Source organism: Sciurus vulgaris, assembly GCF_902686455.1.
Source record: "Sciurus vulgaris genome assembly, chromosome: 13".
In the NCBI taxonomy this organism is placed as follows: domain Eukaryota; kingdom Metazoa; phylum Chordata; class Mammalia; order Rodentia; family Sciuridae; genus Sciurus; species Sciurus vulgaris.
The window spans coordinates 69892076-69914047 of NC_136474.1; the positions used below are offsets into that span (position 1 = coordinate 69892076).

Sequence of the window (21972 nt, forward strand, 5' to 3'; positions counted from 1 at the left end):
CATTGCCCCTTCTGACCAGCCAAAGCTTTAATGGTTAATAACTTGTAATTATAGATGAAATATCCATTAATACCTGTAACTTCTGTAGCATCCTCTTCATAGTGCCCTAATGCTAACTGGAGGGGACCAGGGGAGCTACTGAGTACAAGCAGACCCATGCCCTGAAGGAAATAAGCCAGCCCGGTGGTCGTTTGAGGGTTAAGAAACCAGGGTATCGGGACGCATTTGTAGAAGCTCGTGGCTACCAGGGAGATCCGTTCTCCAGTCCTTTTTTTCTTTCTCTTGCCAAGTTTTCTGCTTTTCAGGAAATCCCTGCAGCCTGCTCTTTATTTGGCCCTAGACAAGCACAAACAGGAAAACATCAGGATGGCCCAGTTGTACATGGGAGACCCTTGAGACTGTAGCCTCCTTTCAACTTGTACTTAGAGGGCAACTGCCAGCTAGCTAATAAATGATGCCAGGTTGGGGGTTAGACACCTCTGTGCTTCTGGTTCCCCAGGCTCCTGTCACTCTGTCCTTCCCACTGATAAACAGGCTGTGGGATCAGTGAGTCAAATGTCACCCACAGCCTAAGGCTTAGTGTGGAATCGGCTCAGGCAAGCCCTACAGAAACAGCTAGAGAGGGAAAATAACCTCAGTTGTATTTAGGATTTTCAAGAACAACATTCCTCCTCCATCTTTAATCCTAAATGGAAAATGGATGGATGCTGGAGTATACGGTGGTAGAGCTGAAAGGATCCTGTACACCCTTCATCACCCGCTTTGTCTCACGGGAGACTGAGGCTCAGAGCACCAGTGCGTGCACTAGAAACCGAGGCTCTGACGCTCACTGGAATGCTTTCCCTACTGCGCTTTCAGCATCTTGAGCAGCCTTTGTATCCAAGGAGCCAACTTTGCCAGCTTGGCAGGACATGGCTTCATTCAGAAGATACTCCGAAATACACCACAGACCCTAAGGATGTCTCAGTGCCAACTCCGCTGATTACTTAGTGTGAAGTAGACTCCCGCAGTATCTCACTCTGCCCGCCTGGGGAAGAACTGATGCATTCAGTACCCGTTGAATAAATTACCTCTTGCATGGCACTGGGTGTGTTCTCAGGGGATTCAGAAGTGCACAATTAGCTCTCAGGGCCCTGGACAGAGGAGCAGGACAGCAGTTCAGAGAGAGGTGTGCCTCACATGGGGAAATCCACTGCCTGTGCCAGCTACATGCCTTTTCCTTCTTGAGCTTGTGTGAATTTTTTTTTTTTATTCCACCAGAATGAGCTAAACTTTCCAGGGCCTGTTTAATGGCTGGGAAAGTTGCTACAATCCTGCTTGGGTTTTTTTCTTTATAAACCACAGGGCCCAAACTCTTGGGTACATACCCATGAGGCATTAACCATAAAGCAAAGAGACAATTAAATCTTAGTTCCATCTCCAAAACTGTATGCTCCCCACCCCGCTAAATTCACACATAATAAAATACTTAGGAATCGCCTTTCATTTCCCGATATAAACCCAGGGCTGCCAAGGAAGGAGATGGGGACTGAGGGGGAAAGGGCAGGCTGTAGCCTGCTTCAGAGCGGGGGCCCATTCCACCCGCAGACTCACCGCAGAAAAACGAGACTGGGTAGGCAGGCTGCTTTTATGATGGGAGAAATGACTGTTTTTATAGCACACTAAATAAAACCTGCTTTTGGAGCTAGAAGTTTATTGCCAGAGTGGGGAGGGCTGTTTTTGTTTTCTGTTCCCTACCTTTCTCCTCCCACCCTCCCTTTCAGCTGAGATGGCAGAGGAGGGTGGAGAGGTTTCAGGAGTCCTTCGAAAGTCTATAGAAAATGATATGATTTTTAGATGAGGCTGAAACTTGTCCTAATTTATCCTTGCATCCCATGCTGATTTTACAGGGAGTACATTCAGCCTGCTTGGCTTTCCCAAATCGTTAGAAGGCTTCTCAACCAGGCAGTAACAATGGCAATAACCTGCATTTATATAGTGCTTTATGGTTTCCAAAATGTTTTCACATCCATTAAATCTTCAGGGCAACCAGGAGAGGAAGGCAGGCCTGGGGTGATCACTTCTGTAGCATGGAAAGAAAGATTAGCACCCAGAGAGGTTAAGTTACCTGCTCAAGGTCATGCCATGAGTTAGTTAAGGGCTGATTAAAAGCTAAAAAGCATATGATTATATAAAAAGCAAATAAAATTAATGTCCCTACCTAGGCAATGGGAGTTGTTGGGAGTATCCCAAAGCAGGCGCGGCTGAGACACCCGTGTGGATGCAGGTGTTGCACGAGGCTAGTGGCTACTGACCTGCAACTGCAGTGGGCTTTTGTCTTCAGAAGTGTTATACCTCTGTGCATAATCAGCAAAGCCTGGGAGCAAAAGGCCTCTTGCACCCCAGGCTTCCGTGAGGCCTCAGAAGGCGGCTCTTCTCTGGGTGAGTGTTTCCTGAAAGCCAGCCCTAGAAGCCCTGCAAGCTGAGTTGGGTCTGGTTAAGCCAGAGGGCTAAGAGAGGAGGCCCCCAGGCCACCTCCTGCTGGAGTAGTCCTTGAATGGACAGGTGTCTGAGAAGGAGCCTGCTCAAAGGAGCGAGTAGAGTGGTCAAGGTCAATCCCTGTAACTAGAAGTTTGCAAAGAGTGGCTAGAAAGCAGACACCAATTCTGAAGCAGTCTAGGGATTGTGCACAGCAGAAGCTTCTAGTGGGTTCAAGAAGCCAGAGCTAGAAGGAAAGGTCCAGTGGGTGAAAAGGATTCAGAACAGCATGTGGGCCTGCAGGGTTCCCACTACTGTGTCCTTCACCTCCTCTCCTTGTAGGAGGAGGTACTGAAGGGGACGTGGCGGGAGCAGCTTGAGGTGGAAGTCAGGACGCTGTGGACCAGGTTTTGAGCCGATTAAGGGTGTGAGTGTAGGCAGTCCATGTCTCTAAGGCTTAGTCTCTCCATCTGTAAAGCATCTACAACATGCTTCTCAGCTCTCCATTTGTACATCTTTGTGAGAGTACCATGCCTCACCTGTGCTGTGACCAAATTCAAGTTCACTGAATGAAGGGTTCTAAGATGAGTGGTGTCAGGTGCATCAGGCCCTGGCCCAGCGTGGTTTTTCAGGTCACATCCAAACTTTTCTGTCATCATTCTGTAACACCCACTGCCCACAGACAGACACCAGTATTCATCATTGAAAATGTAGCATGTCCTATCCAATGATTGTTCAGCTTGTCATTGTTCCCCCATCCCAAAGCACCGTCTAGATTTCCGTTTTGTTTGTTTATTTATTTATTTATTTATTTACTTATTTATGGTACCAAGGCTTGAACTCAGGGGCACTCGACCACTGAGCCACATCTCCATCCCTATTTTGTATCTTATTTAGAGACAGGTCTCAGTGAGTTGCTTAGCACCTTGCTAAATTGCTGAGGCTGACTTTGAACTCGCAATCCTCCTGCCTCAGCCTCCCTAGCCATTGGGATTACAGGCCTGTGCCACAGCGCCTGGCCTCCATTTGTTTTCTGGTGCAGCCAAAGTCTAAACTTTCTATTAAGGTAAATCATGAGAGTCAGAGACAAGGGGAAAATGTATGTCCATTTCACAAGCTCTGGACAAGCTGGTGAACACCAGTAAGCTCTCTGTACTGCAGGAAGGCCCTGGGCACATCTAGAAAAGATGAAGCCAGGTCATTGGGCACAGAGTAACAGCCCAGACCAGTGAGACTGGCAGTCATCAGCCATGTAACTAATTCCTTGAAAACTAGTTAGCGTCACCCTGGTCATCAGAGACCTCTCCCCAGGCCGGCTATGATTCATCAGGAATTTCGGCTGGAACTGTCATTGAAAGAGCTGTGGGGACAACCCAGTGAGCACTGTGGAGTTCCCTTTCCCATTACTGGAGAACTGCATTTAGGATGGGTGGTGATACCAATCATTAATCAAAAAGTGTGGTGGTAATAACTGGCTTGTGGAACACAAGCACTGTGTTCTGGAATAACACTTTTCCATCTTTGTTTTGTCCAGTTTTTGACACAGCCTGGTCAGGTTAGCTCTGTCATTCCCCGCGCCCCCCTTTTTGAAGTAGACATGGAATCCCAGGTCCTTCAGATAGTCAGTGGTACAGCTGGAATTTGAGCTTGAGTCCCTGTGATTCCTGAATTTAAATAATCTTACCGGATCCTCTGCTGCATCGTGGGTGCTGGGGTAGACTGTGCCCAGAAACTGCTTTAAGAGCTTTACATGGATTATTTGAATCACTTATTGGCTTTATGAGGTAAATGTATTATTATCTCTGTTTTACAGAAAAAGGGACTGCAGCACAGAGAGGTTAATCAATTTGGTTAAGGTGACACAGCTAATAAGATTTGGAATCAGTTAAGATTTGAACCCAGTCACATGTTGCCTCAAGAGTCTGGGCTCCTAACTGCTAACCACTTTCCACTGTCTCTCAGAAGAAAGATAGAAGACAATCCAGAAGATACAGATGCCAAGGAATAGGAGACCTCCTGGAGAAGCTGAGGAGCATTAGCCAAGTTTGGGACCATAATCCTTGCAAAGCCCTTAAAGATTCCAAGAGCAGTAACACGCGTTGACATCAGGGCCCACAGGTCAGCTGCAGAATGGGGGCAGGGGCATGAACTTGTTCCTGCAGCACCTCAGGGAGAGACAGGAAGGAGTCCAAGCCTCTACCCCCACCAGTGAGGTTGGCTCCTCCTCCTCACTCTGCCAGTGGCTTCTGCAAGTCTGTCATCTCCTAGATGAGATTCGTGCTAAATGGATGTTGCTCCAAATGCTCGCTGTTTCCAGTGTTCACAGGAAGCTTTACAAGCTGGAATCCTAGGTGACTGCAGCATCTTCTTGACATTTTAGACTCAATTTATAATCAACTGTTATTTCAGCTCTAATAGCAAAAAGCACCAGTTCTGTCTTAAAAAGTTTTGATAAACAGGAATAAGGAAATATGAGTTAAAGAGGAAAAAGGCACTTTCCTTATCTCCAGTGTTTATTTTATTTTGTTTATTTTAACACACAAAGGTGACTTATGATCTTTGGGCCTTGCCTGTAAGCCCTCCCTGCTCTTGACTGCCCTGCTGGTCTCCGCTCGGTCTCCCTGCAGCCCCACTGAACAAGATGCACAATCGAGCCCCCTCAGTTGCAGTGTTGATGAGACTCGACTGAAGGAGGAACTCCAGAACTACTTGTCAAAACACAGGAGTCCAGGGCTCAGGCCCAGCACCATGACCCCTGGCTTGAGGAGGAGAGGCCTCTGGATCTGTGTTTCACAGAGGCCACCAGTGGGGCTCAACTCGGGCAAGTTGGGGAAATGTCCTTTGAATTTTTCAGCTTGGTGAGTCACAGTCACTCGGGCTCCTCAGGCGGCTTCCTGGTCCCTTGCCCTGCTGCCTCTGCCGCTGAATGTGCTGACGGATTTCATGCACAGGACGTTCAGACCCGAGTGCTCTACTTTTGCCATCTAACGCTTTGCTGCCAATTCCCAAAGAAGAGGCCAGAACATGTCATTTCCTCCTTCTGTGACAGTAGTGGAGCGAAGAACAAAGCCGCAGGAGGAATCGCGAGCACAGTTTTAAAACCTGAATGTCCCTGGCTACCTCCTCACTGTTAGGCTCTGCCCGCAGGCTCTGCTCAGTGCCTTCACTGCAGGATATGTCTGAGGCCAGGACCCTGCTGATTTCTGCTCGGTTCCCCAGGGAGCCCAGCCTGGGGCTCCAGGATGAGCTGGTAGTAAAGGACACTTAGGCAGTGAGGGCAAAGCCTGCTGCCAGAAAGGACGAAGCCGAGTGGACAGTGGCCGTGCTGTGGGTAGTATTCTGGAGCAACAGCTCCACGGCACCTGCATAGAACAGTAGGGAGGCCTCTGCGCCCTTCTGGAGGGACACAGTGACACATGACAACTGCACTTCATGAGCCCCTCCAGCCTGCCCCATGGCTGCCCTGAATGTGACGCTCTGCAGCTCTACGTTCATTTTTCTTTCTGTGAATTTTATGAAGTTGCGTCCAGCTCTTCTGCTATAAAGCTGGTTTTTTATTTGTAGCTCATATAATTGAAAGTCCAGTTTGTATTTATTTGTTTATTTATTTTCTGCCTAACACTAGCACATCTCCAGACCCATGGGATGGGCTCTTTTAAGTCTGCTAAAATCAGCCTGGATAGGGAGTACAGGGAGCTCCCTTCCAGGATACCTCTGCTCTTGGGTGCTGTGACCTGATCCTCTTCTCACCAGAACTTTCTAAGGGTAGATAGACTAGTTCAAGATAGGAAAGCACGAGCTAATAGACTAAACAACATACTTCATGCAGAAGAGAGTTCTCTGCAACTGCAAGTTGATAGGTGGCCTCCAAAGAGGTTATGGATAAAGGTCTTGAGCTCGAGAGTCTGCAGCCAAGAAGACTCCAAAATGGGTGACTGCAAGAAACCACCTTACAAGTTGAAATGAGGTTCCCCCTGGTTAATCTCTCTATCCTTTTCTCATGTCTGCTGGATGTTGTTGTTGTTGTTGCTTCAGAAAAGCAGTTTATTGAAAGATACAACAATATAATAGTTATGTGTACGTAATGCCTACTGTGGGCTAGGCACTATCAAATGCTTGACACTTTCCAACTTCTAGTCTCTCAGCAACCCTGTTAAGAAAGGCACCATTGTCAGATTCTAGATGAGGAAGCTAAGAACCAAGAGGTCAAGTGGCCAAGTGGCCTGTCCAGTATGTGCTGGAGCTGAGGCTCAGACCAGGCACAGAGCCCAAGCCTCCATACTGCTGCCTCTGCATTATGTCATGGGTCTTAGAAACAGTGACTCTAGTCAAGGCTGAAAGTGGTGGTCCTTGGGCAGCATCAGACTCTCAGCCCCCACCCAGACTTCCAAAATCAGAATCTGTATTTTAAAAGGGACCCCAGTTGAACTTTATGCAATTTAAATTTGAGAAGTGCTGGGTTCCAGTTCTCACTCTGCTCTTTGGTCTGGTTCTCTGAGCTGTGTTCCCGGCTTCCTCTCTTCCTCTTTCCAAATGGGCAGAGAGAAGAGCAAGGTGGGGAGGGAGAGCAGGACAGTGAACAGGCTGTCAAGTGCTCTCCTTTGTTACTAGTGCAAGCACACTATTCCTGTTAACCCAAATATTTTAATCAGTCCTAAGAAAAGTCCTGATTTGTGTGGACAGGGAAAGGGACCAGGTCGGGGTGGAAGGGGGCAGTGGGTGGGTGGGGGAGCGAGACAACAGACCCTGGTCAGGACTATACCAGCTCCTGGGTGCCCTGATTCCTTTCTGCTGCTGTCCCCGCACTGTCCCGCCCCCTACCCCTGGGGCTTCGCTGTTCTGTGGAGGATAACAAAGGGTAGCTCCCCCACCAGGCACGTCCTGATATGTCCCTGAATGTGACAGTCCCTCCAGTCACTGCCGATGTTATTAATTTTTAAAACAAACTTCCTGATTGAGGTTCTGGCTGCCTCTAAATTGTCTCTACAAGGAGACTGTGTACTAATTAACCCATAGAAACAATCAATGATGTACCTTTTTCAAGTTTCAGGGTGATTAGAATATGAAAATGAAGAGCACAATGGTGCAGATGTTTTAAAATCACAGCAGACAGCAATTAGTGACACGGGAACCAGCTGCTTATCTCTCCAGATAAAGCCTCTTAATAGGGAATTACACTGGAGGAGTCATTACCCAGATGGATCGCACATGATTTACAGAGGAGGCGGGGCAGCGGGAACTGATTTGTGAGCCAGGTTCCTGTCAAGCTTCCTTGCTTACCTCAGAGGAAGGTGAGCTGGTGGCTGGGGTGGAGGCAGGCTTCACCTTGCTACCTGTTGGCCCGGGTCAGGTGCCATCCAGGGTGGGGAAAGGCAAGAGCAGTGGCAGCCGCCATAAGCACCTGTCTCCTAGGTTCCCGCTCTGTCATTTGGGGTCAACTCAGTCCACTGTCCCTGTGCCTTGGGAGGAATGGAGACAGAGGGAAGAGGAAACAATGAGTTACTGGTCACAATAGGTATCCTTCACTGGAAAGAAAAAGTTCCTTCTTCCTCCTGAATGACTTTGGGGGGGTTGTGTTCAGTATAGCAAGTTCATAGTAATCATTTTTTGATGTATTTTCTCATCTTTGATAAAATCTACATATGTTGACTCTGTGGATGTTAAGGATACAGTTCTAAGAGTTTTGACAAATACACACAGCTGTGTAACTCATATTCCTATCAAGATCAGAGTATGTCCAAAACCCTCAGAAACTTTTCTCATGACCCTTCTAGCCCCTTCCCTAGCCCCCCCACCCCACCCTGTAGGCAACCACTGTTCTGACTTCTGTCATAATGTATTTGCCTTTTCTATAACTTTATATAAAGGAAATTATACAGTGTATACCTCTTTTCTCAGCATAATTGTGTGTGTGTGTGTGTGTGTGTGTGTGTGTGTTGGAATGTGTCTATACTTGGCTCCTTTTGTTGATCAGTCTGTCTAGTGTGTTGATTGACACCTGAGTTGTTTCCAGGTGGTAACAGCTCTCACTAATATGCTCTGAAGTTGTTATAGAAGTCTTTGTATGGATGCATATTTTTACCTCTCTTCATTGAATGCATAGGAGTGGGATTGCTGGGGCATAGGGTATATCGGATTTTAAAAGACATGGCCATAACATTTCCCAAAGTCACTTTTACCATCATGTACTCCTTCCTTCAGCACTGCATTGATACATGACTTACCCCATATCTTCCTTGTTTCAGTCTATTTTCAGTTAGCCATCCCAGCGTGCAATTATAGCTCAGTGTGGTTTTAATTGACATTTCTCTGATGACAAATAGCACTGAGGACATTAACATGAATCCATTGATCATCCCTCCTCAGCATATATTTGCAAGAGTATTTTGCAGTTGTTGGATAAGGTGAAGTTAGCCAATGTGGATTAGATCTTCTGTGTATTTCTTTTTCCTGATTTTTTTTTCTTTGTCAATTTATTCTAGCAATTTCTGCAGGAGGAATGTTAACATATCATTATTTGGGGATATCTATTTCTTCCTTTAACTCTTTCCATGTATCTGAAGTTTGTTACAAGACATAAACAAATTTAGGATTATTGTCTCTTGTTGATGAATTGGCTCTCGCTGTGAAATGTCCCTCATTAACTCTGGTACAGCTTTTTATTCTGAAGCTTCTTTTGCCTTCTATCACTCACCCAGCATTCTTCTATTCACTCTTCTTGTGGCATGTGTTACTCCATCATGCTGATACTAAGTGGGATGATGTAACTTGCTTCATCCTTTTATTTCAAAATTATCTGGGTCTTTATATTTCAAATGTATTGCTTATCAGCAGCGTGTAGTTGGGTTTTCACACAGTCGACAGTTTTTTTAAAAATGTTTAATGCACTTAAAGTTTAATTATTGATATTTTTGTATTTAATACATAATTATTAATTAATCATACAGCTTGTTTTCTGCCTGTCCCATCTTTCATCATCATTGTTCTTCTTTTTGCCCTTTTATGGATTACATTTTTTTACAGTATTCTATGTGTTTTCTAATGGCATTTTAGGCAGAACATCTACTTTGTACAATTTTATACTTCTCTATGGAAGGCAGTGTATACTACCATTGTACCCTTTTATTCATTATCTTATTGTTACTGTACATTTTATTCCCACAAATATCATGAGCTCTCAGATATATTGTTATTCTGCTTTAAGCAATCAGTTGCCTTCTTAAAAGATCTTAAGTAGAAAAATTAAATGTGGCACATATACTCATGTATTTACCATTTCTATCACTTTTCATTCATGCATGTAGATAAGTAACATCTTAGTTCCCATCTGTTATAATTTCCCTTTAGTCTAAAGAACTTCCTTTTATATTTCTTATAATTCAGGTCTTCCATTAATGAAAATATCTTTATCTTTATTGTGCTATCAATTTTAAGAACATTTTCACTGGATAGAGAAATTTGAGTATTTTATTTTTATTTCAGTACTTCAACAATGTTGTTTAATTGTCTTCTGGTTTGCATTATTGATGAAAAATCAGACTTTTTTTTCTGTACTCTGCTATAATGTATCTTATTTATCAGGCTGCCTTTAAAATGTTCTCCTTATCTGTGATTTTCATCAGTTTGTTTACAGAATGCCTAGATGTGAGTTTGTTTGTGTTTATTCTCCTTGGAAGTGTTGAACTTCTTAACTATGTGAATTTGCATGCATTATTCTGTCTCTCTTCCACATCTGGGATTCTAAGGACATGTATGTTAGGCCTCTCAGTATTGTTCCATATCTCAGTGAAGAGCTGCTTATGATTCCCCCTCTGTCTTTCAGTTTAGATAGTGTCTACGGTCTCCCCGTCATGTTCACTGAACTCCTCTTTTGCAGTATGCTGAATACTGTTATGCTACTCCAGGGAGGTTGGTTGGTTGGTTGGTTTTCATTTTAGGTGCTGTACTTTTCAGATTAAGAATTTCCATTTGGTTATTTGCCAAAATAACCAAATTTCCATTTGGTGTACTTGCCATCTCTATATTGAAATTTTTTATACATTTATCTTTTCCTTTAAATACTTGGAGATTTTCATAATGTTGTTTCGAGTACCTTGGAGCTGTTTCTGTTCTAGTTGTGGGTTGCTTTTGTCTTCCTTTTGATTATCTATTAAAAAAAAAAAAAAAAGTGTCCTGGATATTGTGTGGATGCTACATTCTAGAGAGTTTGAAGTTTGTAGTTTTCCTTTGAAGAGTTTTGACTTTTATTCTGATAGCTTAGTGGCAGATTATTGAGGCATCGCTGTTTTTCTTTTTTCTTTTCTCCTTTTTTCTTTCTTTCTTTCTTTTTTATTTTTTATTTTATTTTTTTTTTAGAATTTGTTATGGAGGGACTACAGTAATCCTACTTACAAGAAGTACCATTCCTGAAATTTCAATGAAAAATCGGAGATATTCATTAAAGTCTCCTTGTTTGCTGGTCAGCTCTAAGATTGCCCCATACTTTATGACCTCAGGACTCCACATTCAGTGTGTACCCCCTAGTAGCTGGTCTCTGTCACGCTTGTGGACCCTTGCCTGCAAGTGCAGATTAAACTTGTCCAGAGACCTAAGGCAACTCCTCTAAAGATTTTGAGCGTTCCTCTCCACACAGCTCCCTCCTCTCAGGTATCTTTCCCCCATTTCAGTCCTATCATGAGCCTCAAACTCTAATCTCTGCTTCATCTCCCCCACAGAAGCATAGCCCTGGACTCCACTTTCCTGTCCCCTGACTTAGAAAGTGCTCCTGAGCAGAAGACTAGGGATATTCTGAAGCTTCGTGAGTTTCCCTTCTCTAGAAGCATAGCCAAGTTTGTCTGTGACCCACTGCCTGAAGAGAATGGTTTCGTATACTTTGTTCAGTGTTCTCTTTGTCTTCATGGGAAGGTTATGTCCAACACCTATTATTTCGTCATGACTGAAATCAAGTCAGTGATAATTTTTAATTATAAAAAATTACCAAATACTCAAAGAGGCATATGGATGGGCCTCTGCCTTGAGATTTGCAATAAAAGCAGTGTTCCAATATCATCACAGTCCCTAAATAGCAAGTAAGAATGGATCCTATGGAGGTCACATCCAAGTGACTTCCCAGGGCAATCCATGTGAAGGATGTGAGGACAAGTTCAGCTTATGAAAGTAATAGGAAATTCCATGTCCACAAAGAATTCGGTGGCTCCTCTGTGTCTCATGGAATTAGAGATATGGAACACTTCAGATAGGGAACTTAATTATTCTTCTATACCTACCACTAGGAAATGCAGGAATGAACTGGCCAGAGGAGAGATGCTTTGGGTCAAGTTCAGTGGAAGATGGCCTGTATATTCCTCCTAGTCATGAGACTGGCAATTACATCTTTTTTTCTTAAAGTGACAGAACCGTCTCTCGCTTTCCTGAATGAAATGCTTTGCCAGACTGCCCTCTTCATTTGGGGGCTTGAGGTTTATAGGAAGGTCTATAACATCTCTCTTGTCTGGTTTGTTGGCTACAGTTTAGAAATCTGCAAAATCCAAGGACCTTGTAAAACACATTTGTTTTACACCTGGAACATCTCCTGATAGCCTTAGAGTTTCCATCATTCCTAACTCAAATCCTATCTTTGATATAATCTGGAAGCTTTCCACATTGTCTGCTCATTGAGATGAGCCGCTCTCACTGGAGCTTCAAAAAGAGTGCCCCCATCCACACTCCACCTCCAGAATGCTGGCTGAATTGTTCTGGGTAGCTCTCAGGTATGTTGGTTTTTTTTTTTTTTTTTTTTTTTTTTTGAAAGCTTCCTGGATGATTCAAGAATACACCTTTAAGCTGTTCAGGCATTGTGTACTTATATTCCTTGTCTCCCATAGCCAACTCTTGCTGAGGTTTAAGCACTTGCTTCTGGCCCCTGAGATGGAAAGCTAATACCTCCCTAGATCTCTGGGGATTGGTCTCAATGAGGTAGAGAAACAGAAGTCTCAAGGTGGGAGGTCATGAACACTTGCGTGTCTGGTCCTCCCTTGCTGAGAGGACTATACTCTCATCCAACCATATCATTGGCTCTTCTGTTCTCTGTTTTGCAGTATCCTTGGGACACCTACAAAGGGTTAGTTTCCTACTATGTAAATTCAAAGAGTTTGTGGAGCCAAAGAGGAATAATTAATGTCATCAAGCTGCATATCCTAACAGGGCTATTGTAGTGGTTTGCTCTGCACATTTACCACCAAAATGTGCTGTGAAGGTCATCACAACCACAGAAGAGCCCCACCCCAGAGCAATTATGGTGCTAAAACATTAGATCAATGTATTTAAACTTGGTTGTACATCAGAATTCTCTGGGGAGCATGTTAAAACACACATTCTTTATTCCCACCCAGAGAGATTGTGAATTAGTGGATCAGCAGTGGGGTCCAGGAATCTGCCTTCTTAACCAGCTCTTTAAGTGATTCCGATACAGTGATCCAAGACCACATCTGGAGAAGCACCAAGTGCCAAATTAAGAGATGAAACTTCTTTCATTGTCTCATATCCAACTCATGTAAACTAAAATATCTCACAGACAGTAAGTGTAAATTATTGTCATCAGCAGAAAGAATCATGGACACAGTCAGCCCAACAGAGTAGTTTATCCCCCACGAAGTCATGCCTGATTTTTTTTTGATGCATTATCAAAAAAGTGCATATTCAAATTTTCATTTTTCATATTCAAATCACCATCTTTGCTCCTTGGGACAAACTTTGTTTTAGGTAAAACAAAGATAAGACTGAGTTGAACATTTTCTTTCCAGTTTTAGGGATTTTTCTAAGTTTTTGCTCAGTTACCTACTACTTGCTTTAAAAATTACATAAAAAATAAAGTGCTTTTTAAAAAGAAGCCCAACTTGTACAGAATTAAAATAATATGTGGGATTTATATAAAAGATGTGGAGTAGGGAATAGTTATGTATTTTACAAAGAATTCTTTTCATTACGAAAGATCTTGATTCCCGGAAGACATCCACTAAGATTAAATGTTTCTAAAGCTTTACTGACAGACATTTGGCCTAGGTTCCATGTGCATGGCAAAGACTTTCTCATAAGCAAGCCACACCTTCAAAGTACCTGAGTTCCACATGCATCCAGCACTGGGGGTGCAGGGGAGGGGGATGCAGCAAGTATATATACTGAGCTTGTTTGAAATTAAGTTTGTCACAGTCAGGTGCAGTGGCATATGCCTGTAATCCCAACGGCTCAGGAGGCTGAGGCAGGAGGATCACCAGTTCAAAGCCAGCCTCAGCAAAAGTGAGGTGCTAAGCAACTCAGTGAGATGCTGTCTCTAAATAAAATACAATATAGGGCTGGGGACATGCCTCAGTGATTGAGTGCCCCTGAGTTCAATCCCCAGTACCCCCACCAAAAAAAAAAAAAAAAAAAGTTTGTCACAAAACTTTTGTACCCAGTGGACTGTCATTGATTGTTCCTTCTTTTGTTGCTTTAGGAAACAGCCCTGCTGAGGGCCGAGGGTCATATAAAAGCCTTAAAAGATTCAGGTCTTAGAAAACAAACAAAAAGATGACCTGCACTGTGTAGGTTAATAAAGATCCAAGCCAAAGACCCCAACAAGCACTCCCATTCCCAGAGCTCTGGAGAGGGCTGGGAGGAGGGGAGCCAGTGTCCCCTTTCTAGCAACTGGACTCATTTTGTCATCTCTGTCGGGATGGAGTAAGTGCTCAGTTCCCTGGGAAGGACATATTGGAACTGACAGCCTCACTATTGTGTATATTATATGTCATGACTGACAGGTGAAGAATTAGGATTTCATGAAATGCAATGGATACAGCCATCCGCCAGAGCTGGAGGAGGCCTTGTTCTTGGCCTCTTGGAAAGCGCTCCTTCTTGGTCCCCCTCTGCCCCTTCTCTGCAACCCCTCAGAGCCAGGGTTTAAAGAGCCATTTCCCCCCCATTACTCCTGATCCTTTGTTGTGCTTCCCTTTGATTGCTGAGCTCTCCCAGCAGGGCAAATTGCAGCTGAAATGGGAGGAACAATGGATCCAGCAGTGGTCCAGGGCAGCACTGGGACCAGCAAGCTTAACCACATTACTCTCAGCTGGCCTGCCCTGGGTGTAAGTGAGCCCTACCTTTCAACTGCCTGGGTGAAATCCACCCTCCTGGCAGTCACACGACCTTCCCCCAAAGCAGAGTTAATTGGAAAGTGAAACAATTGACAGGAGATAGGGAGAAGTAACAGTGAGAATGGCTTTGAAGGGGAGCTCCTTCCAGAAGCCTTCAGTCCTTAAGTATTTGGACAGGATTTTGTTGTTCAACACCAAAAGCATCCTAGTGCTCCAATTTCATTGATCTATCAAATGGAAGATCAGTGGTGTTTTGTGTTTTGTGTGCAGCTGTATATTTTGCCCTTGGAATAGACACCCCATCTATTCTTTTATTTATTTATTAATTCAACAAACATTCTCTGAGTACTTGGCTTTATAATAGTTCCTGGGAATCAAAAGATAAATAAGACAGTCTCCGACAGTTCTTAAAGTCTAGGAGAGGGAGAGGGAGAAGTACACAAATAAAGATTACATGGAACTATAAGGACTGTGGTGGACGTCTTCATGGGAGTGCAGAAAATATGGTCTAAGAAACTAGGTTGGATGTGGCGACTGTATGTTGCAGACAATACGTTGCAATATGTAGGTCACTAATCTCACTGTTGACAAGTGAAATACTTATAATAAAATGTACATTCCTTCATTCATTCAATAAATGTTTATTGAGCCCCTACTGGGTGCCAGGGCCTGTGTTTCCTACCCCAGTGATGATGGTACAAGCTGGAAAAGGAGGCAGCCATTTAGTTCAATTAGCACACAATCATGCATAAAACTAAAACTATGGTGAGCACAACAAAGACAAAATACTTGGCTTCAGAAAAACTTATGGCAAGGTATTTTTTGTAAGGTAAAGGACTTCCCAGGGATTGAGCTGAGACCAGAGCATGAAGGGAACATGAAATGGGAACTTGCCAGGTGCCATGAACCAGAAGATGGTACAACAGGGAAAAAGCGGTGGGAGTCAGGGACTGAGATTCCAGTTCTCGCTTCATCAAAAGCCCCTGTGTGGACTTCGGTGTCCAGAGCTAGAAAAACGGAGGGGCCAGAGCTGGAGGAAAGGGGGTCACCACAAGTACTGTTTTGCCCAGCTGCAAAACAATACACCTTTTGTTTCACTGTAATTTTTAATCCTCTCCCTCCTAACCCTCAAAAATGCCTCAGTATGAGTGATACCTCATCATCCTAAGGAGCAGGAAATGCCTTCTCAAAGCCCTCCTCCAGGCCTGTGAGCCTGGAAGTGAGCACACAGTGCCAGCTAAAGCCCATTGCATGAAGGGTAATTTAGCAAAACTCTGATTCTTAAAAGATAAGGAAGTAGCATTTAATATTTTATGCTGTAAATAGGATTTCGATATTTTTCCAGAAATTGGAATAGCAACCTATGCCCACAGCGGTGATGCACAGTAAACACTCAAGTGGCAGGATTAATCCTCTATATTTTAATGATGGTGGTGTTGCCCTTCATCCCAAATCTCACTGCTACTGAGGCCCTGTGGGAGCTCCAGAGAGGAACTGTGGGGCTTCAGGATGAAGCTGCCAGGCCAGGATTACACACAGCTTAGGTCTGATGCCAGGGATAATGGGGCAAACTGCAAGGGACTCAATTATTCTCTCTTTAAAGATGCACCAGCAAGGGAACCAGACACAGTGGCTCACGCCTGTAATCCCAGCAGCTGGGGAGGCTGAGGCAGGAGGATCTCGAGTTCAAAGCCAGCCTCAGCAAAAGCAAGGTGCTAAGCAACTCAGTGAGACCCTGTGTCTAAATAAAATACAAAATAGGGCTGGGGATGTGGCTCAGTGGTCGAGTGCCCCTGAGTTCAATCCTTGGTACCAAAAAAAAAAAAACTATGAGGGACACAAAGAACCTATCTATACTAAAAGTAACTTTAATCTCAAAATAATATGTCCACTTTCCATTGCCTTTGTGATTTTATACATGCTGATCATCTGTGCCTGCCAGCCAGCATTAGTCAAAAGAACATTGGAAAAGCGAGGAAAATTCAGACTCTTGCCTGGCTCTGAAGGACAGTGGGAAGGATTCATTTCAGTTTCCTCATTGTGAAATACAGTATAGAGACTCCCTCCTCTCTCTAACTTGATCTTATTCTCAGATTGCATTAAGCCAAGGTAGCTTCTTGTTATTTACAGAGAAAAGATAGCAAATGAAGCATACTTATTAATGTTTGAAAACAGTGCAATATTATATCTTTACCACTATAATTGAGAAAACCTCTATAAGGCATTCCGGAATTAAAGGTGGCTGTTAACATAGTCATTTGTTTCCAATTTTTAGATACTTAAGCCTTTTGACATTATTATTATTATTTTGAGGGGGATACGAGGAATTGAACAGAGGGGTATTCAACCACTGAGTCACATCCCCAGTCCTACTTATGATTTTATTTTGAGACAAGGTCTCTAAGTTGCTTAGGGCCTCGCTAAGTTTCTGAACCTGGCCTTGAACTTGGAATCTTTCTGCCTCAACCTACCAAGTAGCTGGGATCATAGGCATGTGCCACCACCTCTGACCTGATATTAACTTTTAAGTAGCCCTAACATGCTCATCTTTGTTTCTCTCTCTCTCTCTCCCTCTTTAATTGCCCACCCTCAGGCTTACGAGAGGCCCCAGAAGCACTCCAGTCTCCATTATGACCCAGGCCTCCCGCAGGACTTCACCGGTGACACCTTAAAACCAAAGCACCAGCAAAAAAGCAGCAGCCAGAACCACATGGACTGGTCCACCAACTCTGACAGCGGACCCACCACTCAGAATTGCTTCATCAGTCCAGAGTCTGGCAGAGAAACTGCAAGCACCAGCAAGATCTCAGCTCTTGAACCCGTGGCTTCCTTTGCAAAGGCCCAGGGTAAGAAAGGCAGCGCAGGGAGCACATGGAGTCAGTTGTCCAACAACAGCAAAGATCTGCTCTTGGGAGGTGTGGTTCCATCTCCAAGCAACCACAGCTCGCCGGCCCCTCCTAGCAGCTCTGCCGAGTGCACTGGGCTCCAGTCTTTGGGAGATCAAGATGGAGGTGGTACGAAGGAGTCCCCAGAACCACCTACTATAGGCAGCAAGAAAAAGTCCAGTAAAAAAGATGTGATAAGTCAAACCATACCAAACCCAGACCTAGATTGGGTCAAGAGTGCCCAAAAAGTATTTGAGAACACAGAAGGGAAAAGAGAGGGCTACTCTGCAGATAATGGCCAAGAGGCATCACCAGCCAGGCAAAACGTGGGCTCCATCGGTAATCCTGAAAATGACCCCAGTCATGTCCGGATTACTATCCCTATCAAGGCACCCTCTCTAGATCCAAGCAGCCATAAGAGGAAAAAGAGACAGTCTATTAAAGCAGTGGTAGAAAAGATCATCCCAGAGAAAACACTGGCTTCTGGAATTGCTATGAGTAGTGAAGTGGTTAACAGGATTCTTTCCAACTCAGAGGGAAATAAGAAAGACCCTCGTGTCCCAAAGTTGAGTAAACTGATAGAGAATGAGTCCCCCTCAGTTGGCCTTGAAACTGGTGGAAATACTGAGAAAATTATCCCAGGAGGAATGTCTAAGCAGCGGAAACCACCCATGATCATGGCACCCCCAACATGCACTGATCACTCTCCATCAAGAAAGCTGCCAGAAATCCAGCATCCAAAATTCGCTGCAAAACGGAGGTGGACCTGCAGCAAGCCAAAACCCACCAGCATGCTGCGAGAGGCAGTCATGGCCACCTCTGATAAGTTGATGGTGGAACCCCCCTCTGCTTATCCCATCACCCCGTCTAGCCCTCTGTACACCAACACGGACAGTCTGACTGTGATCACTCCAGTCAAAAAGAAGCGGGGACGACCAAAGAAGCAGCCTTTGCTCACGGTGGAGACGATTCACGAGGGCACTTCCACCAGCCCAGTCAGTCCCATCAGCAGAGAATTTCCTGGCACCAAGAAAAGAAAGAGAAGACGCAACCTAGCTAAGTTGGCCCAGCTAGTACCGGGAGAGGACAAACCCATGAGTGAGATGAAGTTTCACAAAAAGGTTGGAAAGCTCGGTGTGTTGGATAAGAAGACCATCAAAACAATCAATAAGATGAAGACGCTCAAGAGGAAGAACATCTTGAACCAGATCTTGTCCTGTTCTAGCAGCATTGCTCTGAAGGCCAAAGCTCCCCCGGAGACCAGCCCGGGGGCAGCAGCGATAGAAAGCAAACTGGGCAAGCAGATTAATGTCAGTAAGAGGGGAACCATCTACATCGGCAAGAAGAGGGGCAGAAAGCCAAGAACAGAGCTGCCGCCCCCATCCGAAGAACCCAAAACAGCCATCAAGCACCCCAGGCCTGTTTCTAGCCAGCCGGATGTTCCAGCCGTGCCTTCCAACTTTCAGTCACTTGTGGCATCTTCACCAGCAGCTATGCACCCACTTTCAACCCAGTTAGGTGGGTCCAATGGCAACCTGAGCCCCGCCAGCACTGAAACCAGTTTTTCAGAGTTGAAAACTATGCCAAATCTCCAGCCCATCAGTGCTCTTCCAACCAAAACCCAAAAGGGAATACACAGTGGAACCTGGAAGCTGTCCCCACCCAGGCTGATGGCCAACTCCCCTTCGCACCTCTGTGAGATCGGCTCACTCAAGGAAATAACACTGTCCCCTGTGAGTGAGTCCCACAGCGAGGAGACGATCCCAAGCGACAGTGGCATCGGGACGGACAACAACAGCACCTCTGACCAAGCCGAGAAGAGTTCAGAATCTCGACGGAGGTACTCTTTTGATTTCTGCTCCTTGGATAACCCGGAGGCCATTCCGTCCGACACCAGCACAAAGAACCGGCATGGCCACCGGCAGAAGCATCTCATTGTGGACACCTTCCTGGCCCACGAAAGCCTCAAGAAGCCAAAGCACAAGAGGAAACGGAAAAGCCTGCAAAACCGTGACGATCTCCAGTTTCTGGCTGAGCTGGAAGAGCTCATCACCAAATTCCAAGTGTTCAGGATCTCCCACCGGAGTTACACCTTTTACCACGAGAATCCATACCCCAGCATTTTTCGGATTAATTTCGATCACTATTACCCGGTGCCATATATCCAGTATGACCCGTTGCTCTATCTTCGGAGGACTTCAGACTTGAAGTCAAAGAAGAAGCGTGGTAGGCCTGCAAAAACCAATGACACCATGACAAAGGTGCCTTTTTTACAAGGGTTCAGCTACCCTATTCCCAGTGGAAGTTACTATGCACCCTATGGATTGCCTTACACATCAATGCCTATGATGAACCTTGGTTACTACGGTCAGTACCCAGCTCCTCTGTACCTATCGCACACGCTCGGAGCAGCCTCCCCGTTCATAAGGCCAACAGTGCCACCACCTCAGTTCCACACAAGCTCCCACGTAAAGATGTCTGGGGCAGCTAAGCATAAAGCAAAGCATGGAGTACACCTGCAGGGACCCGTCGGCATGGGCCTCGGTGACATCCAGCCATCCCTGAACCCTCCCAAGGTGGGCGGCGCCACTCTGTCCAGCGGTCGGCTCCACAAGAGGAAACACAAACACAAGCATAAGCACAAGGAAGACCGGATCCTAGGGACCCACGACAACCTGAGCGGTCTCTTCACAGGCAAAGCCACAGGCTTCTCCAGCCACCTCCTGAGTGAGCGGCTGAGCAGCGCAGACAAAGAGCTCCCGCTGGTGAGTGAGAAGAGCAAGCATAAGGAGAAACAGAAGCACCAGCACAGTGAAGCCGGCCACAAAGCCTCCAAGAACAACTTTGAGGTGGACACCCTGTCTACACTGTCACTTTCTGATGCCCAGCATTGGACGCAGGCCAAGGACAAAAGCGACTTGAGCGGTGAGCCTGTGGACTCGTGTGCTAAAAGGTACCCTGGCAGCAGCGGGGATGGCAGCAGCACAAGATCAGAGAGCCTGGACGTGTTCAGTGACATGACCCCTTCGAATGACAAGTGGGACAGTGACGTGAGTGGGAGTAAAAGGAGGAGCTTTGAAGGCTTTGGGACATACAGGGAAAAGGACATCCAAGCCTTCAAGATGAACCGCAAGGAGAGAAGTTCCTATGACTCCTCCATGTCTCCAGGTAAGGCCAAGTTTCACTTCAGCCTTGAACTACCTTAGCTGTTAATTGCCGGGCTTGACACTGTGGGCACCATCTTTGGCATGTTGTGTTCACTAGTTCGCAAAAGGTAAACTAAATGGGAACTAAATGACAATGAGTGTCCTGGCACAGTTGAGCTTGCTCTGCATTTCATGCATCGTTTACTTGGTTTTCACTGTCTTTCCTCCACCCTGAAGTCATTGCCTGGGAAGCTGTGAACCACGAGGCTACCCTCGCTAGTTGTCTGGGCTACAGACAACCTACTACACTTATGCTTTTCATTAAAGATGCTGGTTTTAGCTTCTTAGGTCCTGATCTGATGGCTAGTTTGGGAGGCTAATTAGATAAAGCCTCCGAAGCTCATAGAAATACCAACAAGATCCCAAGAATGCCAAGGCTAGATGGGAGTGAACATCTCATTTTTGTGGCATACAGTTTCTAGCAGTCACACATCTGAGGTGTGACATTTCCTTCAAAGTCAATACAAGCTGCCCCCAGTGCATCCTGAAGTCTGACTGATCAGGCCATATTGCCCTTTTTTGGTCCATGGATATTCACAAAACCACCCTTAGCAAACCCCCAGAGTGATGCCTTGGCTACATTCAGATAGTTGCCATTTTCCTGTAATAAAGGAAAGGGGTCTAGCTGAAAGGTGTTTTCTGCCTCCAGTCCCCAACACAAATTTGTCACTGTGTCCCTTAGCATGGACACTGAATTAGGATATTGTTCATTGATCTCAAACTGGAGTTTCATTGCTGCTAGAAAGACCCCACACCCATCAGTTGCAGGCAGGATTTCTTTGCTCACCTCTCCACCAATACAGATCCTTCCCTGCCTGGGAACTTCTTACTTTGGCAAAAGTATTACTGCCTCCCTGTCCATACATCACATAGATGATAATACTCTTACAGAAGAACAGAGAGATGTTTACTAGGAATTCATTGGAAACTTCTTTCCTAGGGGTTGCAGAAGCTAAAAGAATATCTTGTTTTTTGTCCCCAAATAGTGTAAAGCCATCTGGACAAAACCTGGTTTTAAAGGACTGATCATCCATGATTAAGGGTTAGGTATAGTGTCTCACCTCTGTATATGATGTATGCCCCTCACTGTTCTTTCTCTTCCCTGGGGAGTCCATAATTACTGAAGGTGAGAGCAGTCTATTCATGAGGAATGAAAGATATTTTCTAGGCCAGCAGATTTCAGAAAGAAATATGATTATGAGGTGGAAACCACTTAAATATTGCCCCAGATTGCTGCTAGCTTGTGAATTTTTGCAGTGGTAGATGTTCTCCTTGGTTAATGAAGAGACCAATTAGCAGTCATGTTTCCTTCATTTACTG

The 21972-nt window shown here is 45.1% G+C and overlaps 1 protein-coding gene across 8 annotated transcripts in view; it reads left to right on the forward strand.

Annotated features, from left to right (window-relative positions):
- SETBP1 (SET binding protein 1) overlaps positions 1-21972 on the forward strand; it is a 354347-nt gene that overhangs the window by 232945 nt on the left and 99430 nt on the right. For all 8 annotated transcript variants that reach the window (XM_079109076.1, XM_079109081.1, XM_079109078.1 and 5 more), the window contains one exon: positions 17155-20614. In XM_079109076.1, coding sequence (XP_078965202.1) covers positions 17155-20614 — 3460 coding nt within the window. The remainder of the gene's footprint in view (positions 1-17154; positions 20615-21972) is intronic.